Source organism: Bombina bombina, chromosome 2 (genome assembly GCF_027579735.1).
Source record: "Bombina bombina isolate aBomBom1 chromosome 2, aBomBom1.pri, whole genome shotgun sequence".
NCBI classification, from domain to species: Eukaryota; Metazoa; Chordata; class Amphibia; order Anura; family Bombinatoridae; genus Bombina; species Bombina bombina.
The window spans coordinates 423,272,013-423,299,439 of NC_069500.1; the positions used below are offsets into that span (position 1 = coordinate 423,272,013).

General features: G+C 37.6%; 1 protein-coding gene across 1 annotated transcript in view; it reads left to right on the top strand.

Moving 5' to 3' along the window:
- The first annotated feature begins 16,717 nt into the window (after nt 1-16,717).
- Nucleotides 16,718-27,427, top strand: part of MMP11 (matrix metallopeptidase 11) — a 31,624-nt gene continuing 20,914 nt past the window's right edge. Inside the window, exons 1-6 of the mRNA XM_053700521.1 lie at nt 16,718-17,014; nt 23,508-23,716; nt 23,802-23,945; nt 24,093-24,226; nt 24,793-25,037; nt 26,551-26,755. Coding sequence (XP_053556496.1) covers nt 16,925-17,014; nt 23,508-23,716; nt 23,802-23,945; nt 24,093-24,226; nt 24,793-25,037; nt 26,551-26,755 — 1,027 coding nt within the window. The 5' untranslated portion in view covers nt 16,718-16,924. The remainder of the gene's footprint in view (nt 17,015-23,507; nt 23,717-23,801; nt 23,946-24,092; nt 24,227-24,792; nt 25,038-26,550; nt 26,756-27,427) is intronic.

The following is a 27,427-nucleotide window of genomic DNA, read 5'->3' on the forward strand; positions in this document are numbered from 1 at the left end:
CACTGAGACACAGATTGCACTGTAATGGTGTAAACAGAGTGAACTAAGCATAACAAAATGGTGCCAGTCACTTTTCTTGCAATCTCACGATGATTACAGCACTGTTTCAAAATCTTTGGAGGTTGAACTTCAGCTCCAAAAAACGCTGTATTAGCGAAGCGCTGTAAAGTGAAGCAATATAAAGTGAGGTATACCTGTATCTATTGTACATTAACATTATCAGCTATATATATAAATATATATTTAATAATAAACTAATCTAACATTGTGTTATTGAAATATTACATATAAAATATATAAAAACAAAAAATAATTATTACAAATTATTGTTCATACTGAAATATATATACAGTATATATATACACTCACCGGCCACTTTATTAGGTATACCTTGCTAGTACCGGGTTGGACTCCCTTTTGCCTTCAGAACTGCCTTAATTCTCTGTGGCATAGATTTAATAAGGTGTTGGAAACATTTTTCAGACATTTTGTTCCATATTGACATGAAAGCATCACGCTGTTGCTGCAGATTTGTTGGCTACACATCCATGATGCAAATCTCCCATTCTACCACATCCCAAAGGTGCTCTATAGGATTGAGATCTGGTTACTGTGGAGGCTATTGGAGTACAGTGAACTCATTGTCATTCAAGAAACCAGTTTGAGATGATCTGAGCTTTGTGACATGGTGCATTATCCTGCTGGAAGTAGCCATCAGAAGATGGGTACCCTGTAGTCATAAAGTGATGGACATGGGGGGGCGTGTCTCTGGGCAGCACCTTGAATGGTCACAATATTGGTTGCTCTGTGCCGACTGCAGATAATTTGCTGACTACCTGCATTCTATGAAGCCATCTGCCTTATCTTTCAAGTTATATGAAGCCTACAGATTGTGCTGATTCCTATGATACCAGATTGTGCCGAGTTCTGTACTACGCAGATTGATCTAGAGCGTTGAGTCCTGCGGCAACCCACTGGTGGAGAGGCCTTCAACACACACACCCCCTCCCCCCCGGTAAATTCTATACGAGGTATATAAATAGCCGCTGAGCTGTTCTTTTATTTGTTTACCCACACAATGGAGCCTATGGAACAAGCTTTTCTAGCAGCTTTTGATCGCTTACTATCACTATATCACATAATTCTTATGTTACTTGTTTATCGTTCTATGTTTCTCATATGTGACTCTATATCATACACAACACAGTCATTTTTCTTGTTTCGGTCCAAAAGTGACCAGCTTGTGGTTACCAAAGAAGCGTAGTCATGCACAACGAAACGGCCCACAAGTGGTCAGATCACTAACCACTCGCATGAAAATACTATATATACAAAAGAGGTTCCTGATGCCTTTTATATCACAAGGTTTATAATTTTCTATTTATTGTATGTACTCTACTGTTGTATTGTATTCTTGATCTTTGTTACATGACTTCAAATTGCCTGTCAAAATCTGTGCACAACCTCGATAAAAGAATATTTAAAAAAAAAAAAGAAAAAAAGGGAGGGATGGACGTGGTCAACAACAATATTCAGGTAGGTTGTGGCATTTAAACGATGCTCAATTGGTATTAAGGGGCCCAAAGTGTGCCAAGAAAATATCCCTTACTCCACAACCACCAGCCTGAACCATTGATACAAGGCAGGATGAATCCATGCTTTCATGTTGTTTACGCCAAATTCTGACCCTACCATCTGAAGGTCGCAGCTGAAATCGAGACCAGGCAACATTTTTCTAACCTTCTATTGTCCAAGTTTGGTGAGCCTGTGCAAATTTCAGTTTCCTGTTCTTAGCTGACAGGAATGGCACCCGGTGTGGTCTTCTGCTGCTGTAGCCTATCTGCTTCAAGGTTCGACGTGTTGTGCGTTCAGAGATGGTATTCTGTATACCTTGGTTGTATCGAGTGGTTATTTGATTTACTGTTGCCTTTCTATCATCTCAAACCAGTCTGCCCATTCTCCTCTGACCTTGGAAATCAACAAGGCATTTTTGTCCACACAATTGCCGCTCACTGGATATTTTCTCTTTTTCAGACCATTCTCTGTAAACCCTAGAGATGGTTGTGTGTGAAAATCCCAGTCGATCAGCAGTTTTTGAAATACTCAGAACAGCCCGTCTGGCACCAACAAACATGCCATGTTTAAAGTCCCTTAAATCCCCTTTCTTCCACATTCTGATGCTCGGTTTGAACTTCAGCAAGTTGTCTTCACCACGTTTAGATGCCTAAATGCATTGATTTGCTGCCATGTGATTGGCTGATTAGCAATTTGTGTTACCAAGCAATTGAACAGGTGTACCTAATAAAAGTGGCCATTGAGTATATATATATATATATATATATATATATATATATATATATATATATATATATATATATTTATATATAGTCTGTGGATTATTTAGAATTTTTTACAGTATGTATAGTGAAAGGCAGGGAAGGGCTGACCTTACATCATGCACAAATAATAATGTGTGGGGGAACCAGGCCTCGCCCACAACTGACAAATGCCCTGTGTGCCCTATGGCCAGTCTGTGCCTGTCTTGACCAGTGTTCCCCCTAAAGTGTGTGGTAGTGTAGCCTCACACCTTCTCTCTCGGTGTAGTGCAGGCAGCATATCAGGCAATGTGGACAGTAAAGTCTTTATTTTAACAGTGCTTGGATAACTTAGCGGCATGAGGGTGAGTGGCTGCCAGGGTGTGAGGGGGCCAGGCAGTCGCCTCACTGAGCACTGCTGGTGTTGTTTTCTGTGCTGTTTGCTGTTTTTTTGCTGCATGGGGAGTGTGGGCAGGATGGAAGGGCAGGAGAAGCTGGCTAAAGGTAAGTCACTGGGAGCAGTAGTAAGGGTACTAAGTGGCAGTGAGTGCAATTGATTTCTTGACACTGTGTAAATATGACTCCTTGTCTGAGAGTATGAGTGGTCCCCTGTGCATGTGTTTGATACCTGACAGTGTGAATGGTCACAAGGGTTTGTATAATCCCTGACCCTGACTGTAAATGTGACCTGAGCATATGAATAACCCCTAAGTGTGAGCCACTGAGAGTGAGTATGAGACTCTAATAGTGTGAATAAGACCCCTTGAACCGTCATGGGGGGGGGGGTCATATTTTTCACTTTCAGATAATCTACTTTTAAAAAAATACTGTAATTTTGAATGTAGAAAACAGCTACATTTTAAGAAATCTAGCTTTTCTAGCATAATTAACCTATTTCAATAACTTGTTTCATTTCACTGAACCACAATACATGTTAGATATGGTAAATGTAATAGGTGGTTTCGTAAAGAAACATTTTTGCTCAGTATGATTTTTCCTTTTGTGATTTTAGGGCTAGATTCATAGATAATCATCATTCTGCATAGGGGTCAAAATTAAACGTTCATGAATCAGACAGAGCACACAAATTTAAACAACTTTCCAAATCACTTCCATTATCTAAAATTGCACAATTATATGATGCATGGGGGAAGAACTAACTGCAATTGGTTAGAACAAAATAATCTACTACTCATTTGAAATTTAAACTAAGTGCTTTTGCATTATATTTTTTATAATTAATTTGTTGATTATGCAATTCTTCTATGTAATGGTTATTTAAATTACAAAATACATGGTATCTTGCACAGCAAACTGGAAAAGCAATAAATGTAACACTATTAAAATAAAAGTTGCAAATGTCTGTTTATTATGTTAAAATAGTCTTGATTGCTTAAATGGTATTTGTGTGCTAGATTACAAGTGGAACGCAAAATATTGCTTTTCGTGTGTTGGTATTACAAGTAAGGTGCAATACGAACGAGGCCTCGCATTCGCATTGCATGGAAGCATTGTGCTTGCGGGAGCATGCTTCCTTAGGCTCTAATAGGAGCCTCGTTCTTATGCCGATAGACACGGCATGAGAACCTTGCGCAGCGAAGGGGGTAAGTCACACAGCGATGGGCAGCAGATCTTAAATATATATATATATATATATTTATTTTAATCTATACATAAATATATATATATATATGTGTTAAGCATATACATATATATTTATAGAGAACACACAGTGTCCATAGACCACAATGTAAATGTACTTTTCACCCCACACCCGCTAACTTTAACCCATACAAACTGCTTCATGCTTTTAAAAAAAAATGCTAATTTTTTTTTATTTTATAAAACAAACCTTACACTGTATTTTGGTAGCAATTGGGGGACATTTAGAAAATTAAACAGAGAACTGATCTCTTATCTCTGGTTAATTTTCAGAACACTAAGTGCTACTGTGAGCTTGTGGTAGCAATAACCAGCCTCTTGTAATTGCTGGTTATTTATTGCGCACTTTTAAACAGGCGAATAACAGGGATATATTAGCACTCAACTTGTAATCTAGCCCTGTATCGGCAATCTCACCGACGTGAGGCAGTTGGCATTCAGGAGTGTTCCGGGGAGTTCTCAAGGTGTGGTTGGGATTTTGTCACCTAAACCATGACAGCATGGATTATAAAGGACGAGGTTGCCTCTTGTGGTTGTCCCTCACTATATCAACGCTAGGTTAACTCTTTTTTTTATCTCTCAACATTTTTAAAGTTTGCATGTGTAAGAGGTGACTATAATAAAATGACATTAGAGAGTGTGCCGTGTGTCACACTGTTTCATAGGGATCAATTTATCCCTAAGACTCACAAGAGAACCTACAATCAGGATTTATCAAGCATTACCCTCTTCTCCACCTCTTAGGAATTTCAATCTCCCCGGTCTCGTAGATTGACAGCTTCTGGTTGGCTGTGCCCTTTCTTTTTAGATTCTAAATTGTAAAGCTCTAACTCCCCCCACACATTTCCTTCTATGGCTGTATCTATATCTATTGTTGTTTTGGTAGAATGCAAAAGTGCACAGTGATTATCTGCTGGCGCATGCCTAGAAGCTATGAACTCAGTTGAAATACAATACCTGTGTCTAAATACTGATAAGGGGGGTGGAGTTGGCTTCTCCAGGCAGCTTAGCTATGTAATTCATTTTGCTTATTTTGGAAAATTATTTTAAAATACTTGCCAGCAATTTTTTTTTTTTTTTAAATATATTTTTTTATTGAGGTAATACACATTAACATATAAACAATACATATGTCCAGATAACAAAAAAAAACAATTCTGTGGATGAAGATATAAGCTGCTTAGGATAATCAAACCATAAATCCATCATGGAGAGAGTGAAATCTGTCTTAGGGTACAAAATTATGACCAAAGTGTGGATTGTAAGAGACATAGCATATAGGAATGGAGGTAGAGGTATGAGACTTGCAAGAAACTAAGATGGCTAACTGGAACATATGGTGCAAAAACCTCATTTTATAACCTTTAGCTTATGAAAGATGAGGATAGTCCCCATCTTACTACGAAGACCGATCAACAATGTATTCATTCAGGATGACTCACTGCAAGATGGGGTTAGCTAGAAGGTTTAATTTTGGGGAGGGGGGATTCAGCGGGCCAGAGCCGCTCTGATTAAAAGAAAAAAAGGGATAATAGAGGGGGGGGGGGCGTGTCTGGATGCGGAGGGTGTGTGATGTGGATATTATAGTTTAGTGGGGGCTCCAATGGTCTCTTAGACTTAATTTAATGGGGTGGACAAGAACTTGTTCTGTGATGTTGTGGGAGCTACCTGCGTGGAATGTGAACTGTATACTGATCTGGGGGGTAATGGAACCGTGGAGGGGCTTAAGCTATTTTGGTGAATAAATATGTCTCTGAGCTCTTGAGAAATCTATTAATTATGGAGGATTGCTAATGATCAATTATACATTGGACTTGTGGAGCTAAATATCTCTCTCTAGAGGGCTTATTATAGCCATCCAGGGGGTATAGTGGTACTTTGGAGAAATCTACCCAGTTAGTAAAGGCAATAGATCTAAGGAATTTCTGGGAAACGTAGAATCATGGGATTCTGCCCCTATAATACTGTGCGATATAATTGAAATGTTATCTTAAGCTAGGACCTGTAATCTGAGGTAAGCTCAGTAAATTTTGTGTAGGAACCCCCAGATTGTAGTTAGCCCAAGTTAAGAACAGAAGTGAGTTCTCCAACATTATCATTTATACATTGGACTTGTGGAGCTAAAAAAAAATGTCTTCTTAGAAGGCTGATTATAAAACCTAGGAGGCATGGTTTTTGCTTTTGGAAATTCTACCCAATAATAAAAACAATAGATCTAAGAGATTTCTGGGGAACATAGGGTCATGGGGACCTGCTGATGTGATGCTGTATGATTGTGGCAGTAATTAACAACTAATGTTTATAATGTGGTTTAAGGGAGAGGGGCGAGGATACTTGCGGCTGAACTAATGATAGATATCATTCAGCCAAAATGGGGGGATAATTGCCAAATACCCGGGCTGGAGTATGAAGCCTGCAGGTAATACTGGGCTATATTACATTTGGGGAGACAGTATTAATTGCTTTGGTAATAGTTGAGGTCTGTTAAGGGTAGGACACTGTATAGTATAATTGAAATACCATAGTAAGCTAGGATCTTTAATCTGAGGTAAGCTCAGTGAATTTTGTATAGGAGCCCTCCAAAAACAGTTAAACCAAATTAAATACAGGAGTGAATTCCCAACATGTATGTATTGAGTTTGTTGGCCTAAACACTCTTGCTCAGGGAACTTATCATAAGGGATAGAGCCAGATATAGGTAATAGTCAAACAAGAAAACTGCTAGTAAGCATACTGTAAATAGGCAAATATATGAACACAATAAAAGCCTAATAATCTAGGAATATGCATATACAAACTTAAGTTAACGAAGGATAACGGTGATAGCATGTTTCAAACTTTGGGCTGATATCTCAGATTAATACTATCCACTTAAATATGTCCACAAGAGAAAATGTGGTGTACCTCCCGGTTATGGGTAAAGCGATCATTATATCCCACCGGCAAATATATCTAGGCTATCCAACACCACATCTATGAAGAAGCCTCGCAAATGTGGTCATCCTGAGTCTCAACTTTGGGCCTTGATGGAGTGAAGAAGCACTCTCCCTACTGATATCCACAGGACCATAACCGGACACCGGACAGCACAAAGAAGCAAGTGGCATAGAGAGTGAGCAGGCATCGTAAGTGGTATGCAGGGAGTAATCGCTGCTCACCGATGGGGGCCAGTGCTGTGTGTACGGTGGAGCTGGTGTGAGGTGCTGCAAAGCATACTCAACTGTATACTCTGTCTCTGTGGCGATCGGCCGCCTCGACACCGAGTCCAGGGGTAGTACAGCATCCTCCAAGCAAAGTCCATCTAGAGATGTCCAGGGGATCACTCGAGCTTGGACCTCTGTAGCCTGTCCGGTATGTTCCGGGAGGCACTCGCTAGATGTAGAGGACGACCGGACTTCAGAAATCTGCGTCGGGTGTAGTAGCCAGTCATCACTTCCGCCCCCCTTCAGTTCAGGGCGGATAGCCGGCTGGCAAGCTTGATAAGTAAGTGAGTCGAGGTCTCCAGTCCGGAGAAGGTAAACATGTTGTCTTAGGTCCTCAAATTGCATGTCCATGGTGCGCTCCAATATTGCGAGTGCTGTAATGACTTGTGCCTCCATCTTAGGTTAACGCCGGGTGCGTGTTTGACGGTGTTTCACTGTTTTCCTTCAGCTCAATGATATTTAAATAGCCGGTAAAACTCTGTATGCTAAACCAAGTGTGGGTTGTAGAGTTGTGCTGAGGTAGCAGCTGTATTTGTATTATTTGGCGCGCCGGGAGAGGATGATAGAGGTTCTGCGCTTTTAGGCCTCTGTACTGCTTATCAGGGTAAAAGCCGGGTGAATGTCTCAGAGCTTGGTATCTTCTTGTTCAGCGCATATTCAGGTAGATAGATATACAGTTTTTATAGGTAATATGCTATTTGGTTCCTTATAATATTTAAAGAGTGTATATCTCAAGCAGGAGGTCTCTGAATGCACGTCCTCTCCCGGCGCTGCTTGGACACGCCCCCTCCTTGCCAGCAATTTTTAAACAATTTTTTTATGCAAACTATTATTTAATTAGCCCTTTTCAGATATACACAGATCTCAACCTGTTTTATGTCCCTTTAATGTGCCCTTTAGCTGGGAGTAGTAAACTTACATGTTTACTTAGTAAAGGGATATATGTGATCAGCAAAGCAAAAAAAATAATAAATGGTGGGATCTAAGAGATAATGTAATGTGTTTTACTAATGCTAATTGCTCACCAAGGGCCAGTTTGGCTCTTAGAGAGTTAACAGAGAACAAAAGTGTTTTTAGCGTAACACCATAAAGTCTAGACATCCACTCACAAGTGATGTGGCTCTGAGCTTTTTATATTTATACATGTATACAGGGAACTGCAAGTTTAAGATAGTTATCTCAGGCTTCTGTCTCAGGTGCAGTGGGGGAGGAGTGTCTGCCACTGTGTGCAGCTTTTTTCCAACATGACTGCCCATGCAAGACAATTTTGGAAGAGGTGTGGGAGGACATAATGGGGGCAGGGATATAATCACCACATTATAATTGTAGAAGTCCAAGTGCTGTTTGCCTGAAAAAATAAAAAGTACATTGGGGAAATAATATGTATTAATATTGGTACAAAAATGCTCCTTAGTTACTGATAGCTTTTTACATTTCCCTTGTGTTAGTATGACTTTGCCCTGCCAATTCCATACAGACATGTACAGAGATTGTCAAATCCTGGTATCAGAACAACTGGTGCCACAACTGTGGTTTTAAGGGAGTGCCAGAGTTTATAGGCACCACAGTCACTATTGTAGCACCCCCTCGTTCAACAGCCAAAAAATGAAATGTTAAAGATGGGTACTCAAGAGAAAGGTTGGGTCTAAATTAAAAATAGGTAGAATGGGTAGTAAAAAGAGGACCTGCTTCCCCAGTATGCCCAAACTTTGTTATGCTGTTTTGTGGCAAACTTAGTTATCAAGACAGTTTTAAGATCTAGAACCACTACTAGTGTACAGTTATAATAACTCTGGGTTAAAAAAGACACACATTGTTCATTATATTCTTATTTGAGTGGGAGCTATCCCTTAGTTTCATGTTCACACACAGGACAGTTTAATATTACATTACTTACACATTTTTGCTTCCTTCCAGCTCCGATTTGCCCCATCATTATGATCCCTGCTCTATGTGTTTATTTCACTAACTAATGCCTGTGCTTCAGCAGTGTACCCTGTATTCATTTTGTGCTTACCAATTTTTTTCTGGGCTATTATTATAGTTGTATCACATTGTCTTCTTTTCCTGTCCTCTCCAAATTATTCTTTGTTTATGGAATATTATACCCAAGGGAACTTGCTTTATTTTAAACATTGGCAGCTTTGGCACCGTGTATGCAGCCAGTGGCACTTCCCACTTGTTAGCTGTACAGTCAGAAATAGAAGGATCACCATCCTGACAGCGGCAAGTTCAGACTTCCCCAACAAAGAGCAGCCCAGGGCAATCAGTGGGGGAAGGGGCCAGAAAAAAACAAACCCAGGCACATTACCAGTTCTGCCTGGGAGGAATGGGCACCAAACAACAAATATGCATTTGTGATACCTGCTGTCTGTGTGTATTGTTTTATACAAGTAAATTCATCTTTGTAACTGCAATAACAAAGAAGCTTTAAAAATCATATTTGGAATTTGTTCTAAGTGCTGCTCACAAAACAAAATGTATTCCCATAAATGCAGCAATTATATAAATACACTACTGTGTAACAACTACATATAGACAGACAGACAGACCGACAGTCAGACAGACAGACAAACAGGCAGATAGATAGACAGGCGGACTTAAAGGAACACTGAACCCAATTGTTTTCTTTCATGATTCAGATAGAGCCAGCAATTTTAAGCAACTTTCTATTTTACTCCTATTATCAATTTTTCTTTATTCTCTTGCTATCTTTATTTGAAAAGCAAGAATGTACGTTTAGAAGCTGGCTCATTTTTGGTTCACAACCTGGGTTGTGCTTGCTGATTGGACAGCACCAATAACCAATAAAGTGCTGTCCAGGGTTTAAACCAAAAATTGACTGGCTCCTTAGCTTAGATGCCTTCTTTTTCAAATAAAGATAGCAAGAGAATGAAGAAAAATGAATAATAGGAGTAAATTAGAAAGTTGCTTAAAATTGCATGCTATATCTGAATCATGAAGGTTACATTTTGACTTTACTGTCCCTTTAAGTCCCCCACAGTATTTGTCATTATCATCTCTTGTGGAACTTTATTCCATGAATCAATCACCCTTTCTGTAAAGAAATGCTTCCTCAAATTACTCCTGAATTTTACATTTTCTTGAATTTTTCTTTTTATGAAAAATACTCACAACCTCAGGTTTACTAAGCCTGTTAAATACTTGAAAGTTATTATCATATCACTTCTTTCCCTTCTCTCCTCTAAGCTATACATATTTAGGTAATTGAGCCTTTCCTGGAAAGTAGGTAGATAAATAGATAGATAGATGATGACAGATGGATGGACAGATAGAGACAGCAATGCTAATGTTCCTAGATTTCCATTTAAAACATTGTTTAATAAAATTGTGACTTTTAAAGAAGGGAAGCATATTCTTACTCAATATATTGTGCTGCCTGGGTCCAAGATTGCAATGATATCCCCAGAAGTAACAATACTGAACATATCAACCTACTAGCCAGGCCACTGACCTTACTAAGCCTGCCTACCTGCATGCATGCAACCAATACTTATGCACACTAGCAGCAGAAGTGGAAAGAAAGTTAGGGAAGATATGTCCTTGTCCCACCTTGAATGTCATTCCTCTGTGTCTTTGTGAATGATAAGGTTATGCTGCTGGGAGCCTGCAACTTCCCCCACAGAGCAAGAGTACACGAGTGGTCTGGGTCTGACAGTGACAGTGACTGAATCAGTCACTGAAGTGCTGACCCTTGTCAAGTGCTACCTGGGTCCATTGGACCCACTTGGTCCCATGGTTGAACCAGCCCTGTTCTTACTTAGATAAATATCTGTTCAAAACCTAGTCATACTCTTCTCTGGAGGCTTTTTATTCACTTTTGTATACTTTATATGTTGTAGAAGCCGTTTGCCCTCCTTGGATCTTCTGAATCTCAGTCTACCTCAGAAGGAATGGAAAACCTACATAGGCCTAGATTAAAAGTGGCGATCAATTGTTACTGTGAGAAGCACAAGTGCTTTTGCTATTAAAACCCGTATTACTTTAAACAAGGCTCAGCATCAATTAAATTCATGAAACAGTTTATTATTAAAAACAGCAGAAATAAAAAGGGCTCAACACTTTTCAACGGTCCCTGCCATCTTTCTCAAGAGCGATATTTAAAGGACCAGTCAACACAGTAGATTTGCATAATCAACAAATGCAAGATAACAAGACAATGCAATAGCACTTAGTCTGAACTTCAAATGAGTAGATTTTTTTTTCTGACAATTTTAAAATGCTTTTTCCACTTCTCCTGTGCCATATGGCAGCCATCAGACAATCACAAATGCATACACGTACCATGTGACAGCCATCAGACAATCACAAATGCATACACGTACCATGTGACAGCCATCAGACAATCACAAATGCATACACGTACCATGTGACAGCCATCAGCCATTCACAAATGCATACACACTTATTCTTGCACATGCTCAGTAGGAGCTGGTGACTCAAAAAGTTTAAATATAAAAAGACTGTGCACATTTAGTTAATGGAAGTAAATTGGAAAGTTGTTTAGAATGGCATGCTCTATCTGAACAATGAACGTTTAATTTTGATTGAGTGCCCCTTTAATTTGTCTTTTCGAACTTTGATGTGTTGTGCTCAAAGAAAATATTGATCACTTATTATCCAACACAAACCATAGTAAATACCAATATGAAGATCTGGTTAGATATTTATCAAAAAATAAAAGAGCATACAGCAGCATATTAGTGTGATGGCTGGGTTTGGAGTTGTAGGCACATTCAGATGTACGCATGTATAATGTTACTCAAATACAATCACATAACATAAAGCTTAGAGTCAAACAAATGTAAATGGTTACACCTACAAAAACACATAGCATACATGCAACATGTAGACAGGGCTAAAGGGACATAATGGTCAAAACTGAAACTGAAATTTCTATTTTGAATAGACACAATCTTGCAATGCTTCAATTAAAATCTATTACTGTTTCAAGGGCATACACACATATGCTGTGCATGCCTTGTGCACCAGCATGAAACACCCTCACTTGTTCTCTGAGCAGACAACGCTGAAACAGTGATTACAAAAATGCTTCTATTCAAACTTGATATGCAGTCATGCACATTTCAGTTTTGACCATTATGTTCAATGTTTAAAGGGACACTGCAGACAAAATTAGAATCCACATGTATGCAGTTCAGTTTTAAATAGAAGCATTTTTGTAATATACATGTATTAGCAAAAATGCTTCTAATAAAAACTATAGCTGTTTCAAAAGTGTATTTAAAGGAATAGTCTAGTCAAAAATGAAAAATTAAACTTTAATGATTTAGATAGAGCAGGCAATTTTAGGCAACTTTCTAATTTACTCCTATTAGCAATTTTTCTTCGTTCTCATGTTATCTTTATTTGAAAAATGCAAGAATGTAAGCATAGAAGCCGGCCCATTTTTGGTTCAGAACCTGGGTAGCACTTTCTGATTGGTGTCTAAATGTAGCCACCAATCAGCAAGCACTAGCCAGGTTCTGAACCAAAAATGGGCCAGCTCCTTAGATTAACATTCAAATAAAAATACCAAGAGAACGAAGAAAAATTGATAATGGGAATAAATGAGAATGTTGCTTAAAATTGCATGCTCTATCTGAATCATGAAAGTTTAATTTTGACTGGACTATTCCTTTAAGTATGTCCGTGCACCAGCATTTTAAACTCAGCACTTACTCAGATAGCCTAAGGTGCTTGCACCATCTGGTAATGACTCAGTTTGTTAATTGCTGACATGACACAAGCCCCATTGGTACTCTGAGCAGCAGCATTATTTAAAATGCTGGTGCACTGAGAATATCTAGTGATAACTTTTACTAAAAGCATTTTTGCCAATACATGTATGATGCAAATATGTTTCTATTTAAAGATGAAATTCATCTATGAGCATTTACATTTTGACCGTAATGTCCCTTTAAATACATAGACTCACAAATTGGATTACATGTGTATTTTCAAGTACTTGGCTGCAGACCCACATGTTAACAAAACAAAATACAAACAAATGGAGTAGTATGTGTAAAAACATTTACATAAAGAGACTCAAATACACTGCCTCATACGAGTACAAACATTTGTACATAAGTGATACATACTGCTTACACAAAGATTTTCTGTATTGTTGTTTTTAAGGTACATACACACATTTTTGCAGTGTGCCATCCACGTTATACATCTAGATAGAAATTTAAAACACCTGGGGCGCGATCCAATATACGGCGTAGTTTTCGGCGCAAGCGAGGGAACCCGCGCCGCCCGTAGTTTCACCTCTCACATCGGGGTATTACATATACCCCGCCGGCAGTTCCAAAAGTGCCGTAAGTCGGATAAACTAGCAATGTCCAGAAATAAGCGTAACTACAAATTTCTGAAGTCGCTAGTGACTTATGGCACTTTAGAAACTGCTGGCGCCTAAGAAAAGTTAAAAAAAAAAAAAAAATCTCCCGTAACTGTCTAACCTGCCTCCCAAAAATAAGCCAGATACGTATACCCCTATATCCGCAATCCCCCCTCTCACTCCTAATAATAAATGTATTAACCCCTAGACCGACAACCCCCCACAACACAATAAGCCTAATTATTAACCCCTAAACCTCCATAGCCCACACCGCAATAAACCTATCCTAGTATTAACCTCTAAACCGCCGCTCCCGGAGCCCACCACACCTACATTATATGTATTAACCCCTAAACCGCCGCTCCCGGACCCCGCTGCCACCTACATTAAATTTATTAACCCCCAATCTGACCCCCCTACACCGCCGCCACCTACATTAAATTTATTAGCCCCTAATCTTCTGCCCCCAACGTCGCTGCCACTATATTAAATTTATTATCCCCTAAACATAAGTCTAACCCTAACACCCCCCTAGTCTTCATCCGATGGGGCAGAAGAGGACATCCAGACTGGCAGAAGTCTTCATCCTATCCGGGCAGAAGAGGACATCCGAACCGGCAGACATCTTCATCCAAGCGGCATCTTCTATCTTCATCCATCCGATGAGGAGCGGCTCCATCTTGAAGACCTCCGGCGCAGAGCATCCTTCCTGGCCGACGGACTAACGACGAATGACGGTTCCTTTAAATGACATCATCCAAGATGGCGTCCCTTGAATTCTGATTGGCTGATAGAATTCTATCAGCCAATCGGAATTAAGGTAGGAAAAATCTGATTGGTTGATTTAATCAGCCAATCGGATTGAAGTTCAATTTTATTATTTTGGGGGGCTTTTTTATTTTATTAGGGGGGCTTAGATTAGGTGTATTTAGTTTAAAATTCTTGTAATTTTTTATTTTCTGTAATTTAGTGTTTGTTTGTTTGTTTTTGTAATATAGTTTATTTAATTTAATTGTATTGTATTTTAGCTAATTGTAGTTAATTAATTTAATTTATTTATTGATAGTGTAGTGTTAGGTGTATTTGTAACTTAGGTTAGGATTTATTTTACAGGTAATTTTGTAATTATTTTAAGTAGGTAGCTATTAAATAGTTATTAACTATTTAATAGCTATTGTACCTAGTTAAAATAAATACAAAGTTGCCTGTAAAATAAAAATAAATCCTTAAATAGCTACAATGTAATAATTAATTATATTGTAGCTATCTTAGGGTTTATTTTATAGGTATTTAATTTTAAATAGGAATAATTTAGTTAAAAATAGTAATATTATTTAGATTTATTTAAATAATAATTAAGTAAGGGGGTGTTAGGGTTAGACATAGGTTTAGGGGGTAATACATTTAATGTAGGTGGCGGCGGTGTAGGGGGGTCAGATTAGGGGTTAATAAATTTAATGTAGGTGGCGGCGGTGTAGGGGGGTCAGATTAGGGGTTAATAAATTTAATGTAGGTGGCGGCGGGGTCCGGGAGCGGCGGTTTAGGGGTTAAACACTTTATTAGTTATTGGGGGGGGGGGTAGATAGACATTGCGCATGCGTTAGGTGTTTTTTTGCAGGCATTTTAGGGAGTTACGGTGCTCCCATACTCAGCACAAGGCCTGCTACGGCTGCATTTTATGGTGAGGTGAAAATGGAGTAAGATTTCTCCATTTTTGCCACATAAGGCCTTGCGCTTGATATTGGATACCGATTTATGACACAGTCCCATGTTAGCCTATGGGAGTAAGAATTGCGGGCGACGGGTGAAATATACAGGCGTAAGTTGTATGATTGCAAACACATTGATATAAATTTTACACACCTGATGATTGCAAACACATTGAGTTACTAACGTACAAAACGTTATACTAATACACAAACTTGGAAACACAAATTTCCTACTCATTGTAGAAATCACATAACTTTATGTAAACATATTCACAGAAATACACTGAAATATACACACACATATAGTTATATATTCAGACACTGGGTTACATATATCAGTTGTGTTACATATATTATAACTGGGTGAGGCAAATATATTTACTGTCTATAGTTGCACACAAACCCTTTGTTGAAAATGCAAACAATTTGCAGTTGCTGACATACAGTATATCATATTCCATCACAAGGTATGCAGACTATTGCATTGTGTTAAATAAATGCTTAAAGAGACAGTAAACACTTTGAGATAGTAATATAAAATGACAAACTGTATATATAAAAAACACTCTGCAATATACTTTAATTATTTATTTTGTCCCCCTTTCCTGTAATTCCATACTGAAATTGTGAGCTTTTCAGTTCCTGTTAGAAATGGAAGTGCAGAACACTGTTATATTCCACACAGCCATTGGTGGCGCACTTTAGCGACCTATTTATAACTGTCCCTAATTGGCCACAGCAGAGAAGGTAACCTAAGTTACAACAGGGCAGCTCCCCTGGCAGCTAACCTAAGTTACAACATGGCAGATCCCATTGATTTATAGACACTAAAACTTTATACTTATTTTGTTAATATTTAAACAGCTAATGAAACTTTAAAAAAAATACACCTACATGTTATTCTCAGACTAACCTTTTCTATGAATGCAACTTTTTATCCAGCATTTATTTAGTATTTAATGTCCCTTTAACAACCTACTATAATTTGACACTTATGTACAAGTTTACCATCATGCACAAATGATTATCTTACAGTTGCATCTAAACCCGAGAGTCTGCTGACTGTAAGATTATACCAAGGATCCCCAAGCCAGGGTCTGAGGCACAGACAGGTGTCAGGTGAGTGTACACCTGGTGTTTGCTGTGGGTCTGTAACATGCTTTCATTTATGGCTGCTTGTTTTGATGAATCACAGAGAGATGCATTTTGTTTAGGAATGTGTGTGTTTACATTCAAATCTCCAAGCACTTAATTGGCCTCAGTTTTTTTTTTAACTGTGCAGAACATTTGTATCAGTTTTATGATTTCTATTTCTATAAGGTGGTAGACGGGGACCCTCCTCTCTCCTCCCCCTCCCAACCTGAACCCCTCTCCTCAGTCAACCCTTTTCTCTTCCTCTCTCCTTCCCAAACTCCCAACACGTGATGCTGCTGAGATGTGTCACTTCAGGCCATAAAAGTGAAAAGGGAGAACAAAAGACACAGAGAAGTATAAATCCCCAGCAGGGATCCTCTGCTCACTGACAGGGACTGGACAGCTCCTCCACAGACAGACAGAGAAAGAGAGAGAGGCTGGAACAGTGTGAAAGAGAAACAAAAGACAGATACAGCAAAATAGAAGAAAGAAAAACAACAAAGAGCTATAGAATATTACAGTAACTGTAGCCTGAATATGAATCTCCACAGCATCCTGCTTGCTCTATACCTACTGGAGGCACACGCAGCCCCACTGCATCAACCATCCGCACAAAACAGAAACCAGGTGAGTGTGGGGCAGCAGACCCTGCTTCTTTATTTTTTGAGTTACGTTGGTTCTATTTAAATATTCTGATTAAAAAACTGTTGGCTATATTAGTTTTGTTTATGGTAAAAAAAGGTATAAAATGTGCACACATTTATTTATCAATAGTTTTCCGTCCACATTTGGAGGTACATACTCTGGATGAATGATTTTGGATGGGCACTTTGTTAAAGGGACATTCCAGCCTAAATTGGAATCCATATGGATGCATTATAGTTTTGAATAGAAGTATGTTTGTAATATACATGTATTAGAAAAAATGCTTCTAATCAAAGCTATAGCAGTTTGAAAAGTGTATTTAAAGGGACACTGTACCCAATTTTTTTTCTTTTTTGATAAAGATAGAGCATGCAATTTTAAGCAACTTTCTAATTTACTCCTATTATCAAATTTTCTTAATTTTCTTGGTATGTTTATTTGAAATACAAGAATGTAAGTTTAGATGCCGGCCCATTTTTGGTGAACAACCTGGGTTGTCCTTGGTGATTGGTGGATAAATTAAAAAAAAGTGCTGTCCAGAGTCTGAACCAAAAAAAGCTTAGATGCCTTCTTTTTCAAATAAAGATAGCAAGAGATCGAAGAAAAATTGATAATAGGAGTAAATTAGAAAGTTGCTTAAAATGACATGCTCTATCTGAATCACAAAAGAAAAAATGTGGATGCAGTGTCCCTTTAAGTATACACTGTGCACCAGCATTTTAAACACAGCACTTGCTCAGAGAGCCTAAGGTGCATGCACCATCTTGTAATGACTCAATTTTTTAATTGCTGACATGTTACAAGCCCCACTGATGCCCTGAGCAGCTGCAGTATTTAACATTCTGGTGCACTGAGAACATCTAGCTATGCTTCACATGCACCTGTTGAGAAAATGTTTACACTAAAACAATACCATTTACTGGAAGCATTTTTACCAATACGTGTATATTGCAAAATATGTTTCTATTCAAATGAATCTATGTGTATTCAAATTTTGACTGGAATGTCCCTTTAACATACCACCTAGCACACTAATATAGGCAAGCTCCCACTGACAAATATAGAAATCTGTTGGTGCTCTACAAATAACCGATAATAATAATACATATGGCACTTTACACAATTGCCTAACTGGCACAGTGTAAATAATCTATGTATTTTTTAGCTTGTGTTATAAAAATATATACAGTTGCTTGTTTTCTGTACATGCATTTCCTGCTCTCTCTAGAGCTGGTATGGTAGTGGGTTTTGTGGACATTTGCAGGTACATTTAGTTTTGTAAATTTGGTAGTGTAATGTCATAGGACATTCAAAACTGATAATTAGGTCATATAGCTTTACCCTGCCGTTTCTTGTACGTGGGTATGATGTGATAAGATGCACTGCGTGCCTTTCTGCAAGGACCCGGGTCAGAATTTTCTGATTGGATGGGTGACAGCCACAGGATGACTCTGGCAGACGCTGTTTGTTTAAGGGACGTTGAGTTTCTGTGCTGTCAGCTGCCTAGGATTTGGAATCTGCCGGCTGGCGTTTTTCTACATCAGTTTTGAGTGCAGTATATAAACTGACAACTCTTCGCCAGCTTACACATAACTCTTCTGCAGCCAGAGGGCTTTTATGCATTTTTTACTATATGGGCTCAAACAATGGTCTGTGAAGTGGGAGACCTAACCATAGTTAATGAATGAAAACAGTTCAGTGATGCATAAGGATACTCGAATATTGTGCTTGGGACAAGACTGACAAGAATCTGTGTAATCATATACAACAAAGATAAAATCAGAGTGGGAATAATAAAAGGCTTTAATGTCTTGCTCCACTGCCAACTAATAGGCCAATGTCATGCAGATAATGCTGTGGAAGTTTGGAACTAAAAAGACATCCTGTGTCTGAGCATCTGTATATTATTGGTACTCACTGATGAAGAAATAGGGGGAGGTAGAGCGAACACGTGAGGCTGGATCACATTTCTGCTTGTCTGGTTTTCATCCTTCTCATTAAATTATTTGACAGAAAGTTTAAATTAGGACGGGAGTTTGTCCATAGTGCTGTATAAAAGCTTTATCTGGTAGGCAAGTGCAACTATGTGAATCAGTGCGTGTGGTGATAATTAGCAGGTATCTGCACTATCTCTGTATGTAACTCGGTATCAATAATATAGTCCCAGAAAGAAAAGAGACAATGCAAGACAACACTGTAGTCACTGTTCCAGAAGCTGCTTACAGAAATGCCCAGATGGTTTGTGTATTCTTAAGTTATTTCCGATCTCCTGAAATGTTTATTCCTTCTGTAAACACAATCTAAAACAGTGTACAAAGTGAAGGCTTCTTTAGATTCCTTGGAAGAGGGAGAAAATAAAAATAAAGGAAGAGAGTGGGTATGGGAAGAGAGTGGAGGGGCAGAAAAAAAAGAGAGGAAATGGTATTAAGAGAAGATATCACTTATAGTCTGACAGTGACACATAAGTAGAAACACAGAAATAAAAAGGATGTGTTGTAGAAAATAAAAGAGAACAGTATGAAGAATCAGATACAGATGGTACAGCCACAAAACCACGACACAGGAAAATGTGGCAAGGACAAAGGCAAAAAAGGATTAAAGGACATTAAATGATTTAATTACTTAAAGTGATGGTAAACTTTAAATAATCAATGTAATCTTTGCCATTAAAAAGTATATGTGTACCTTTTTAAAAAAAATCCATCTGTGAAAGGGTTAAATTAGTGCATATACTAATGCTACTATTACAATTTTATGCCTGCCCACATGGATGAACTCTTTTTTTTTTTTTTTAAATGAAAATTCCAGTGAACATCTAATCAACATGTGTGTCAGTTGACAATCTTGAAGTCCTGCCCCTTTAAAGCCATAGAAAGCCTATGTAGAGAGTGCATGTGACTGCTCTATACATCACAGCCCAGCCAAAAGAGGAAAAGGAGGGGGGCGGAGGAACAGACAATACCAATTAGGATTATAAACCTTTTATTATAAAATATATATTCACTTTTAAAAAAAATAAGTATGTGGTTTTACTTGTAAACTCATATATGTTTTATTGTAAGATTCTTACAGTCTGACATTTACCATCACTTTAACATTCCTGCTTTTTCAAATAAAGATACCAAGAGAACGAAGAAACATTGCTAATAGGAGTAAATTAGAAAGATGCTTAAAATTGCATGCTCAATCTAAATCACAAAAGAAACATTTTGGGTTTACTATCCCTTTAATGAGTAAAGTGTGTTTTGAGACATTTCTGTACAAATATTTGTGATTAAAAAAACAAAATTGAATTTAAAATGTAAGCTATCAGCCATAAGGTCAGTAGTGTTCCACTAATCTTGAAAATATGCTAAAGTATTTTATTATTGCACTACTGTTCATGTGTTTAAAGCATGAAAATAGCAGTTACAGGAATGCTAATGTCTAAATTAAACTTTTTAAAAGAAGTCAGCCTCCTGTCTAAACATCTGTGTAACAGTTGTCAATAAAAAACCTGACTTTCATTCATCAATTCCCAAGATTTTACATCGTTACCTGTATTTTCATCTTCTTCTAATAATTTTCTCTGCACTCATCCTCCTACCGGCATTCGCGCTCCTTTACTGTAGTTTTTGATGGACGTCTTCATAGCCAATAACGGCTCTAACCACAGGGGGACCCACCCCCTTACCATGACGTAATACGTCCTTATAGCGCATTCGTTCGTTTGCGGTGCAAAGCTAATCTATTGTAAGCTCGTGCACATTTCGCGCATGCGCAATTGAAGTAAATTTGGCGTCTCAATAGAAATCTATACGGAGTCCTGTCAATTCCTCACAATTGTACCGCTTGGATTAGCTCCGTATATAGGTACTTTATCTTATATATTTTATCGATGAGACCAACTAGGTTCATATTGTGAATTAAATATATATTTTATTAGAAATTGACTTACACTCGATATAGTATTGTTTGTTATTTGCGGGATTAAAGTTTGTTTGTTATTTGCGGGATTAAAGTGTTTGCTTTTAGTAGATCCTGTCCTTCGCCACTCGCAACGGTAGTTTTCATTGAATAGACCCATTCAATGAATACTATGTTGTTAAAAAGCGGAAACAGGAGAAACGCATGCACAATGGAAAATCTACACGGGAGCGCGCAGTGCCGATACGTAAACAGCGGGTGGGACCGCTGTTTACGTAATATGGAGGAGAATTAGCAAACAGTGAGTGGGAGGAGCGGGTAAAGTGAACGTTCGGTATTTAGTGTATGAAATTAAAACGAAATGATAACTTTTATTACAAAAATATTGTGGCGGTTTGCTTAATCGGATGATTCTCTACAAAACTATGTCATCCGAACATGAAAAATTTACATTTACATTAAGGGGAAAAAAACTTTCCAATTTACTTCCAGTGTCAAATATGTGCACAAATGTTATATATGAACACTTTTAGTGGCACCAGCTGCTGCTGAGCATGTGCAAAAATAAATTATTTTATCACTTTCTGTACATACACATGCTTTCTTATCTTATATCTGTATAACAAAGACCAATGCTAAGAGGGAACAATGGCAAGTAAATATTGTATTACAAGTGGAGCAGTAATTTAGCACTTCCGCTCTAGCGTAAACACTGCTAGAAGTAATGATGCAGTCAAATACATGGCCATATATTATATACCTTTGTACACTTATAAAAAAAATATATACATATTTATGACTAATTTTTTATCAGATAATGTTTATTAGTGTAACATTTTATTGTAATGTATTTATGTTGTGTTTGCTGCAACTTTTATTTTAGCTCTAACCTTTTACTCAAGTCACGCTAACCTAATGCGATAAATTAGATTGCACTTGAGCGAACACGTTTACTTTTACCTTGTAATACATGTGCAACGGATTATTGGGATTAAATTAAAGTGAAGAAAAAATTAGGGTAAACTGTCCATTTAATTTTGACTTTAGTGAGTGCAGTAGTAAAAGCTCTAACACATTTATTTCTGACCCCTTAAGTTACAAGTAATGCAGAAAAGAAGGGCATATTTTCATTTTTGTTTCAATTGCATACATTTTATTTTTGACTTAAAGGGACACTGCACCCAAATGTTTTCTTTTGTGATTCAGATAGAGCATGACATTTTAAGCAACTTTCTAATTTACTCCTATTATCAAATTTACTTCATTCTCTTGGTATCTTTATTTGAACTGCAAGAATGTAAGTTTAGATGCCGGCCTATATAACAACCTGGGTTGTCCTTGCTGATTGGTGGATAAATTAATCCACCAATAAAAAAGTGCTGTCCAGAGTACTGAAACAAACAAAAAACTTAGATGCCTTCTTTTTCAAATAAAGATAGCAAGAGAACAAAGAAAAAATTGCTAATAGGAGTAAATTAGAAAGTTGCTTACAATTGCATGCTCTATCTGAATCACAAAAGAAAAAATTTGGGTTCGGTGTCCCTTTAAGTGTTCCTTTAATGTCCCCTTAATATTCACTTTTTTAACTCATCACAGTGCTTTACAGTCTTCTAGGACATTTTGCTTCATTCTGTTTTCTGTGTGTATTTAAGTATAAAGGCCACACCTGTCTCCCGGTTACTGTTTTCTTAGGGCATTGAGATGTGCCCCTGGGCTAAATGGCCAGACACTGATAAGTGGTCTCTATCACAGACAAGAGGGAGGCTGACTGGGAGTTTTGCTTTGGATGAAAGCATCTATATTGCTAGCAATGGATAGATGTCAGCAACTCAATAAATACAAACACAGACTGTGTACCCAAAACAGTCTGAGAGCAGAAGTAGATGGAAGGTAATATGATTAATGTTAGATGGATAGAGAATCCAGGTCAGTGAGCAAGACCTACCTCTTGTGTACAAGATATCCTCCAAAGACAGTCACTGATCTCCATTCCCTTCAAGTGATTGAAATGAAATTTCCAAATTAGTGAGACTTTCACTCAGAGGATTTACAGTCTTTAAAAAATTAATATCCAATGACGCTAAACACCACTAGAGTCAAGAAAGATGACCTTCTATGACTGAAACAGACTTTCATGTGCTAGATGGGATACTTCAGAATAGTCCAAATATAATTTGAGTAAAGGGTATAAATAAAGTCATTGTACAGTTCTACAAATCTGGTGATCAATGATATTAATTTACAATATTATAATTTGAGCTGGAAGAACTATGTAATCTGATAACCGAATGGTTATTATGTATTCAATATAACTATGCTACCACCTTTGTATTAAAAACACATCTATTATAAATGGTATAATTATAAAAGGTTAATTGTACTGAAAACCTGAAGTACCATGATACTAAAAATGTTGAGAATCATTAGATTGCACTTCAGTTATTGAATTATGCATTTTAAGTTGTATGCCCATATTTTAGATTATTTCTGTAGTGAGTACAACCAGGTCATCAATATACAGCAATTCTCTTCCAATAAGATTTTGATTATTGTTCTTTTCTATATACAGTTTCATGTTTTGAAGAGGCATTCCCCTTTACAGTCACGCTCATGGGTCCGTAACCCTCATACAAAGGGCTTACTTCAGGATTTATGGAACCCCCCTCGATGTGGTGTGCCAGATATTCCAGCACCAAAAGACTCTCTAAATGGACGTAACCGTAATAAAAGATTTGTATTGTCTGGAGGGCGCTGGGACAAAACAAATTTAACATACAGGTAAGATATTATTTTCACTTATCACAAGTCTACCATAACAGTGACTCAAGTTATACGTCCTATTAAAATGTTACCATTGTTATAGGATTATCCGGTTTCCATGGCAACTCAATAAGGCAAAGGTGCAACAAACTCTTGCTGAAGCTTTCAGGGTATGGAGTGAAGTGACCCCCTTGGTTTTCACAGAGGTCTATGAGGGGCGAGCTGACATTACCATTGACTTCACACGGTAAGTTTTAATTTATTGTAAGTCAATTGCATTTCTTCTCACTAACGTGTAGGCAGTTTAGTGTTAAATCAATTAGTAAATTGTGCAAAAAGTTGTAAGAGACCAATCATATAGCTAATATAAGTTGGGCATTCAATATTTTTGCAGGTACTGGCATGGAGACAATCTTCCATTTGATGGACCTGGTGGAATTTTGGCACATGCCTTCTTTCCTAAAACTCACAGAGAAGGGGATGTACATTTTGACTATGATGAAGCTTGGACCATTGGGAATAATTTGGGTGAGTGCCCCTGCCACCCTTAATATGTAACAATTCTGTTTTGTAATAAGAGTTTTAGCACTTTAAGAGAGACAGACTAGCTATAAATTAGTAGTTCTACCCAGCAAGCCACTTTATGAAGTATTTTTTTTACAAAACTTTTTGTTTTTGTTTGGGTAACAGGATCAAGCACATCATTATATGATTGGCCCTGTATACACTTACTCATGTCTTTATTTTGTTCAAATTCAAACTCCTGCAGCCCTCATATGTTCCTCTAATATTAGCTAGTGTTTACAACCTTGTTATTTTCTTGTCATAAGGGCTTCTGCTTACAGATTTCTTATATTCTCTTCCTGTTTATGGTCCTTCATATGCTCCTATTCTATGAGATCTTGTTCATAGGATCTTGTGTATTTTTTCCCTGTAAGCTCCTGACAATGTCCCTTTTCTATTGCTGTTTTTTCACTTTGCTTATGGCCCCTCATGTATTCCTGTCATGTAAACTCCTGGTCAATGATCCTCATAGGTTCATGTCATGTGATCTCCTACTGACATCTGCTCCAATTACCTCCCTCTTATTACAGGCACAGACCTTCTGCAGGTAGCTGCCCATGAGTTTGGGCATGTCCTGGGGTTGCAACACTCTTCTGTTTCTAAGTCATTGATGTCTCCGTTCTACACATTCCGCTACCCACTAAGCCTAAGTGCAGATGACAGGCATGGCATCCAGTTTCTGTATGGGACCCCTCCTCTGCCCACCCCCTCACCCAGCCCAGAGGTTGAGCCAAACCAAACAGAGAGTGAGAGCAACGAAATCCCAAACTTAGAGGTAAGAAAAGCTCATTATTATATTTACAGAAAATCACATCACATATATAATATAATTTAGATTGTTTTAGCCTTATTCTTAAAATGAAAAACAAACAAGCAAAAACAAACTGATGTATGTGGATGTAGTGCTCTGGGGAAGAAGAAAAAGCAAATAGTTTTTTTTAATTTTCAGTCCTTTTAATAACTCCTTTCTGCAAAACTGAGCATTCCTCTTCCAGTAATTCTCAATAATTCCCAGATTAAGGAGACAATAAACACCTTGGAATTCTTATATAAAATGTATAGTTAAGTATACTAAAACAACTTTACACTATACTTTAATTATTTATTTTGCCCCGGTTTTATGTTATTTAGCTTTGAAAATTGTGGATTTTCTAATTGTCAGAGCTGGAAATGCAAACTGCAGACTTTTCAAGGCTTACCCTGCTACATTTCTTTGCTTAATTGGCTTTAGGAGATAACAGCTGTAAAACAATGCACTTAATGCTAACATAGTGATCATGACTGGCCTTGTCAGTCGCAGACTCATGCCCTGATTGGCTCCTCCAAATAAGGCAAGTGGTGGGTGGAGTTTGGTTATTAAAAAACAATTGCAAAAACAAGATGTTCTTTTGTTTTAAAATTGTTTAGTTTAAAGCTGCTAAGCTCCATAGCAAGACAACAGAAATGACATGTAATTACAAGGTGTTTAGTGTCCTTTTAAAAATACATGAAGCCCAAACATTTTCTTTCATGATTCAGACAGAGAATACAATTTTAAACAACTTTCCAATTTACTTCTATTATTTAATTTGCTTTCTTCTCTTGTTAATCTTTGCTGAAAGGTTTATCTTTTCAAGCTCAGGAGAAGCAAATAACTTAGGTTCTAGCTGCTGATTGGTGGCTGCATATATATACCAATTGTCATTGGCTCACCCATGTGTTCAGTTAGAAACCAGCAGTGTATTGCTGCTCATTCAACAAATGATACCAAGAGAATGAAACAAATCAGATAATAGAAGTAAATTAGAAAGCTGTATAATATTGTATTCTCCATCTGAATCATGAAATAATTTTTTGGGGTTTCACGTCCCTTTAAGCTACATTTTAGATATATGTTTCTAAAAACCCATATCATAAGAAGGCCCTGGATTTCACTTGCCTATATTCAAGTGCAGACGTAAACGTTACTAACTGGTAGCAACAGTGCTTTGTTACTGTTAGGGTGGTAAAGCTTACAACAGCTATAGAATCCAGCATAAGACACCTTCCAGTAAATAATGATTCAGTGAAACATTATGTAAGGCAATCCAAGGGCATAGCATTCTTTTGAAATTATGGGTCATAGAATCTAAACTAAGACGATCCTTTGAAGCATTACATATGGCTATCCAGGCGCATAGGTAGCACTTTGTTTTATAAATTATCGGTCTCGATATACATTATATGTAAATTATTTTTAAACTGATTGCAACCTCCGTGCTGGGTAATATTGTGCACTAAAACATTGTTTTTTCTTTTGTTTTCTGAAGCCAGATGCTTGTTACACAGATTTTGATGCCGTTTCCACCATTCGTGGTGAACTGTTTTTCTTCAAGTCTGGTTATGTTTGGCGCCTGCGCAATGGGATTCTGCAGAATGGTTATCCAGCACTAGCATCGCGTCACTGGAGAGGAATCCCAGAATCTGTGGACGCTGCATTTGAAGATTCTGTGGGCAACATCTGGTTTTTCTACGGTAAATATGGCGAAGAAATTATAGAGCGTGAATGAGCATACTGTATAGAAGATAATACAAATGTATAAACATAATAATCAAATGTTCCAATATTTCAATGTCAGCTGTAATAAATATATATTTACCAAAATATGTATATATTTAAATTCTATTAGTCAGCAATAAGCTTCTTTAAAAATACACATGAACATACATAGACTGTGAGATTATAGTATTTGATGATAGCATTTTATATTACTAAATAAACTCAAAATAAAAAAAGATAATCATATCATAGAATTAATGCATAATTAAAAGACAATGTAATTACACGTAGGAGTAGATGATCTAAAGTTCTCCTCAGTACTGTGTGGTCCATCAAATAATTTTAGAAAGGCAAACTTTAGCTTGAGAGCCGTTTATCTTGCTATGCAGGTTTCTGGATGTGAAGGAGAGACACGTGAATTGCAAACCAATGTTACAAAAATGCCCCCAAAGATTTTATCAGATTTCTCTCCATGCCTACGAGCCTATCAAGCCCTTAGTCTGAATTTCAAATGAGTATTGGATTTCTTTTCTGATACATTTTAAAGCTACTTCAATTTTTCCTGCTCCCTGCATAATGTGACAGACAGCCAATCCAAAGCACATTTATGTATATACTGCGAAATCTTGCACGTGCTTAGTAGGAGC